The sequence below is a fragment of the Atta cephalotes genome (assembly GCF_000143395.1).
Source record: "Atta cephalotes unplaced genomic scaffold scaffold00037, whole genome shotgun sequence".
In the NCBI taxonomy this organism is placed as follows: domain Eukaryota; kingdom Metazoa; phylum Arthropoda; class Insecta; order Hymenoptera; family Formicidae; genus Atta; species Atta cephalotes.
This window is the reverse complement of record NW_012130101.1, coordinates 2168571-2174227: the sequence shown is the minus strand read 5'-3', so window position 1 is coordinate 2174227 and position 5657 is coordinate 2168571. Positions and strand designations below refer to the sequence as shown.

The 5657-nt window shown below is 36.1% G+C and overlaps 1 protein-coding gene across 1 annotated transcript; it reads left to right on the top strand.

The window, feature by feature from the left end:
• The first annotated feature begins 546 nt into the window (after positions 1-546).
• LOC105621780 (RUN domain-containing protein 1) lies at positions 547-5013 on the top strand. The gene is made up of 9 exons (XM_012203234.1): positions 547-725; positions 1559-1652; positions 1726-1893; positions 2587-2767; positions 2845-2939; positions 3298-4116; positions 4316-4413; positions 4529-4623; positions 4907-5013. Exons 1-9 carry the CDS (start codon positions 547-549, stop codon positions 5011-5013), a joined length of 1836 nt encoding a protein of 611 aa, XP_012058624.1.
• The last annotated feature ends 644 nt before the right edge of the window (positions 5014-5657 follow it).

The window sequence follows — 5657 nt, the reverse complement described above, 5'->3', positions numbered from 1 at the left end:
ACGTTACGGTTCGTGTACGTATAGAATANACATNAGTATATATATATATATATATATATATATATATATATATATATATATATATATATATATANATTTTCGTCCTTTTAATGTGTCGTCAGCTGTCGTCCATGAACACGCAGTCTATCTACAATACATTTACAGATCTATGTATAGCGTGACTGTGACAGTTCATTTAATTCACTTTTGCATGGACCTGTACCACTGACGTCTGCTGACGTCTGCTGGCGTCTTAGTCGTGTACACGTGCGCAGGTGGTCAATTAATAATGATTTGGACATGAGAGAGGAGTTTAGGATTTAAACGCTCGTTTCGCTCGGAGATTTGGGGCTGCGGGGTAAATCGTGTATAGAGCAACGATCGACATCGGGATTGATCGGGATTGCTGTTATGGTACGTAGATAACGACGCGATGTAACGCGAGGGTAACAATAACGTAGTCTGCAGATCAATATGCTCCAGCTCATATTGTTGCTTGCCGAGCAGGAGGTAAGCGAAGCGTCGTGTGACAACGACCGGGAGACGATGGACGACGAGCGTCGACGACGACACTCGCGGGCGGCGCTGTGCGAGAGTGACGAAGTCGAGAATTCGGACGAAAGTAGCGAAAGCAGACCATCCGGGGAGAGGTGGGCCCCGGTCGGCGCGAACGACGGCGACGAGTTCGCAGATGAGTACAAATATGTCAACGCCAGCATGGAGAAGTAAGTTTACGAAGTACCTGACAAGTCTTCCTAGTTCCTTCTCGAAATGCTTGCCGTAAAATTCAGATTAAGCAATTCTCCAAAAACATATGCTTTGACTGGGTTATTCGAGATCTGATGGACATTCATTAGTTTTCCCAGATTCCTTTCAGAGAATACACTCCCTTTATGCTGTATGAATATGAGTATAAAAATTCAAATTAAAAAAGTATTATTTTTGCCTGCTGTTCTGTATACTATTATATATTTATATATTGAATCGTTTTTTGATGAATATTCTTGTTAGTTTTCAAAGATTACTTGTATATCTGTCTCCTTTATATGGCAAGAATAAAAAATTAAATTTAGAAACAATTACTGTTTTTTCTTAATGTACTGCACTGTTAGAAATGCTTCCTTTACATATAAATGAAGCTTGTGATTATGAACGAAATTAAAAGTAATGAATGATTTAACTAAAAAAATTAAGTTACAGTTACTAGTTACTTATATATAATAACTTATATATAATAAATATAAACTTATATATAATAATTACTTATATATAATAAACGTGTACATTAAATTTCAAAAAATTTTTATGATAAATACATTAAATTTAATGTAATGTCATGAAATTAAGTTTAAATTATGTAACTTAAAAGTATATTAAATTTTTGGATATTTTTATACTTTCAGACATTGTTTAGATATTTTTTATACTTTCGATGATTTGCTTTAATAGAAAAAGAACTCATTATTAATATTATTATACATCATGTCAGAATAAAGTATAAGTGCATCCATAATTAATATTTGTGATATTATAAATGAAATGATTTTTGTGTCGTTAGCCTTGCATATGACATGGAGAGAGTGAAGATGCTGGAGGAAGAACAGGAGATGCTGAACTCATCTTTGATAGCCTTAACTACTCACTTTGCTCAGGTGAGAAGGTCGAGAACGAGCTCACTTTGCACCATCTTGTACTTGTGTGTTAATTAATGAAATCCATACATAGGTCCAGTTCCGTCTCCGACAGATCGTGGACGCACCAGCCAACGAGAAGGAGGCACTGCTCAAAGAGCTGGAGGAATTCGCGTTTAGGGGAATTCCGGATGTGCCGAATAACTTATTGTTAGAGAGCAGATCTATTACACCGATCTCCCCCATATCCTGTGGTCGAAGCGTAAGCCACTAGAAAGCGAATTTTCTGCAATTTTTCTACAAGCGAATTTTCTACCGTACTATTATTACTTTTTGATAGGACTGTACTTTATACAACTTTGAAAGAACTCGAATTTTCAAAATTAACTAAAAGTTCGAAGTATTTTTTTACTTTGAAGGTTCGGAATTAACTAAAAAATTTCTTAAAAATTTTAAACTTTTAAAGCTGTAAAAAATGAGTCCTACTTTATGGTACCCTTAAAATTTTTTATTGCTTTGGTGGCATTTTTGTTGCTTTGGCACATTTTGTTATTGCTTTACATATATTTTCTAGTCATTTTAAAGTAATTTTTTATTTTTATTCTTCTTTTATTCTATTTACTTTATATATTATGTATCTTGTTGTGTCTATATACGATATATGTTATATTTATGTTTTCTGTTCTTTTTATACTATTTGAATATGCAATAAAAATTTTTTACATATTTTTTTGTCTATTTATCCATTTTATTTTAATACCTTCATGCATTCGATCCTTCACTCCGATCAGTTGCGAATTAGTATTTGCGTTTCTTGTCACAATTAAAAAAATTTTTTTTAGCTGTAACACAACAAACTATGTAGAGGGATATTTTTTCACGGCTATTCATTTAATTTTAACAGCTGCTCGATCTTAATAGCTCTTTAATCGCGTCAGATGTAACGTAATTACAGGTGACTGGTGTGATTACTGACGCGGAGGTCGAATCTAAAATGGCATTGCAACGAACGAAGCAGAGAGAATTGATAAGCCAGTTGAAGTCTCAGTTGGAGGATCTGGAGAAGTACGCCTATGAGACTGGCGACGCCGATCTACCGCAAAGCGTCATCCTGGAGAGGCAAAATATCATAATCAGTAAGTGCCAATTAATCGTTGATAGAAAATCTGCATTGCAAAGGAAAAAAAAATAAAGCAATTGACGATGTTTCTAGGTCATCTAAAAGAAAAATTAAACTTCGATGTCGATGATCTGTGCAAACTACCGGCGGATGATCTCAGGTGGCAAGTCGATTACGCCATAAGTCAAGTACGTATAATGCGTATAAGGCGATCTCGAGATCAATGCTTATTGTTCCAAAAGTACCTGATATTCTTTCATCAATTTGGCACATAAATTTCTTCTCAGTAATTAATAAATTTTTAAATAATTAACACGATGAAAATAAAAAACAAATTAGAGAGAATAGATTTCCTCTAGAAGAAAATAGATTAATCCGTGTTTTATTTAATTTCTAATTTACTTAATAAATATATAAAGTCAAAGCGATTAAAAAAACGATTCTCCTACTATAGAGAAATAATTTTTAAATAAGTCAATTAACGAGGGTTGTTGGGATAAACTATTGTAAGATGCTTTAAAGCAACTGCATACATCCTTTGTACAGATTGTCAGCCCATTGAAAATGAAGGAGCAACTGGTCTCTCAGTTGAAAACACAGATCGCCGATCTGGAGCGTTTCATAAACTATCTTCAAGGAGAAGTCAGCACGGAGACTTTAGCGTGCACGTGCGCGTGTCCAGTACACGCTGGTGGTTCCGGTGCATCATCAGCTTCCTACGGCTCCAAGCGCTTCGAACGTGGAAGATCCATTGAGGAAGAAGCGACTAATCGAACCAAAAGTCTAACTGTACGCAAGGTGGTCGCGCTTTTGCACATGTTCCTGATGTCGCAGCTGGGTTGTGGCAGCGAACGAGTACGCCGGAACTTCGGCGGTAACAGCAGGAACCCGGCACACAATTGGCGCGATCTTCGCACCAGACTGGACATCGCCGTAGAGCACGTGCTGGAGACGATCGCAGAGACATTGCAACAACAACAACAACTGCAACGTCATCCCGACGACGAGGACGATATCGACGACATCGATGACGAGAACGATTACACGTCCGACTCAGATTCGCCGTCGCATTCAAACGCGAAGCTCACGTCCGCCGTGAGGAAACACCTCGCCACCTCGGTCAAGGATCTCATGCAGCATGGCCTGACCGCGGACGTGATGCGTTCCGGGTCCAGCGTGGTGCCATTTGGCAGCTGTTTCCCGCAACGCGACGTCACGTCGGCGAACTTCATGCACGCGTGGGAGTTGATACTGAAGTACTATGAGATCAAAAATGGACGTTATTACAATTCCAGTCCCGCACAGAAGTTGTCGCAGAGCTTTAATCTGGACCTCGCAGCTGGGAGAATAGCTTCCTCGAAACAGGTAGGCTATTCTCATCTTTAAACGAGAAATTAGAGTATCCAGTAAACTAATGCCAATTGGTGAGAAATAGAAAATAAATTCTTGATTATTGTAATAGTTTTTGAAGATCAACTTCTCTCGCCTATAATTCCCTGGACTTTCTGGATTTTCAAAATGTGTCTTTATATGTTTAATGTTGCTTCTCCTCTTGTTCGTTTAGAGCTTACTGACGACTATAGGTAATATCATCGCTTCTCATAGTCCTTACAAGAGAAGTTACGACTCGCACTTTAAGGCGTTTGTATGCGCAGCTTTGAAGTGAGTAAATAATACGTTACAACCAAACTATTAAATTGTCCATCATAGCTATTTATGACATAATTAACTGTTAATTATAAACAACTACTTTATCGAATTACTGTTGTATTTTCAGCGCGAATAAACTCGTGATATGGTTAAAGTTGATCCTGCAATGTCAATGTCTTCTAGAAAATTATTATCTCTCGTGGAGTTACGTTGTAAAGACAGGTACGTCACAATTAAAATAATTAGATCAGGTCTATTCACCTCCGGAGCTAAAATGTAAAGCCATCTATGCAAAAATCAATATAAATAAGATTTCGGAGACTGTAAAGTATTGATACGCATCTAAGCGATGCTTATTAACACTTTATAGTCTATAAAATCTTATATTGAATTTTTTTTTACGTCGATGGCTTTGCGTTTTGGCTTTGGAGCTCAAATTGGATAGGCTTGAATTAGATTAAACATCATAAAGCAGAATTGTGTTTTTCATAACGAGAACTTTTAGGTTTCCAAGATGCGTTTCACACTTTGGATCGCCTTACCAGTTACAAGTTCGATCTACCAGTGGACTTAGCCGTGCGACAGTTTCAAAATATCAAAGACGCATTTTGATTGTACAATCTTATCATTATCATTTCGTGCAAATGACAAATGTAGGCTGTAAAACGTATATGTACTTTCAGGTATTTTCTGTAACACAAGCCATAATACTGTAAAAGTGAGCGACAACGGTATGCAAGCCAAGTCACTAGAAATAAAACACTTGTGTGCTAGTAGCTCTCTTGGATTTAGAAAAGTGCGAAGAGAAATATGATAAAATGCGATTAAATGATGCCAGAGGACTGATATTTAAACGTAATTCTTTTAGAATTTTATTGATCATTAATATCCTCTTTAATGAAATATTTCTATGCATAAAAATAACATTTGAAGCAATTAAAATTGTAAAAATCATTTTATATATTTTCTTCATATTTTTAATCTATGAGAGACACTTCAGTGTTTCATTTCTAACAAGTCATGCATACAGACGCGTAAAGAATCGTTTAAAGTTTAATATTACAAAAGCTTTTCTTTTCTTAGATCTTTAAGTGTTCACTGTGCATATATCACTCAAATGCATATAGACAATTGACTTGCAATAACTAATAGGTATAACGATTATTTACTTTCTAAGGTATCATCATAGGTATTTATATAAATCAGTTATCAATGTACAAATATACTTTTGTTTTTGCTTGTGAAGATAGAAAACG

What these genes read in the sequence shown, in the direction of transcription:
- LOC105621780 (XM_012203234.1), top strand. Translation starts at nt 547, where the DNA reads ATGGACGACGAGCGTCGACGACGACACTCGCGGGCGGCGCTGTGCGAG. An exon ending in CCATATCCTGTGGTCGAAGC is followed by an intron (nt 1,894 to 2,586) that starts GTAAGCCACTAG and finishes ACGTAATTACAG; the next exon opens with GTGACTGGTGTGATTACTGA. An exon ending in TCGATTACGCCATAAGTCAA is followed by an intron (nt 2,940 to 3,297) that starts GTACGTATAATG and finishes TCCTTTGTACAG; the next exon opens with ATTGTCAGCCCATTGAAAAT.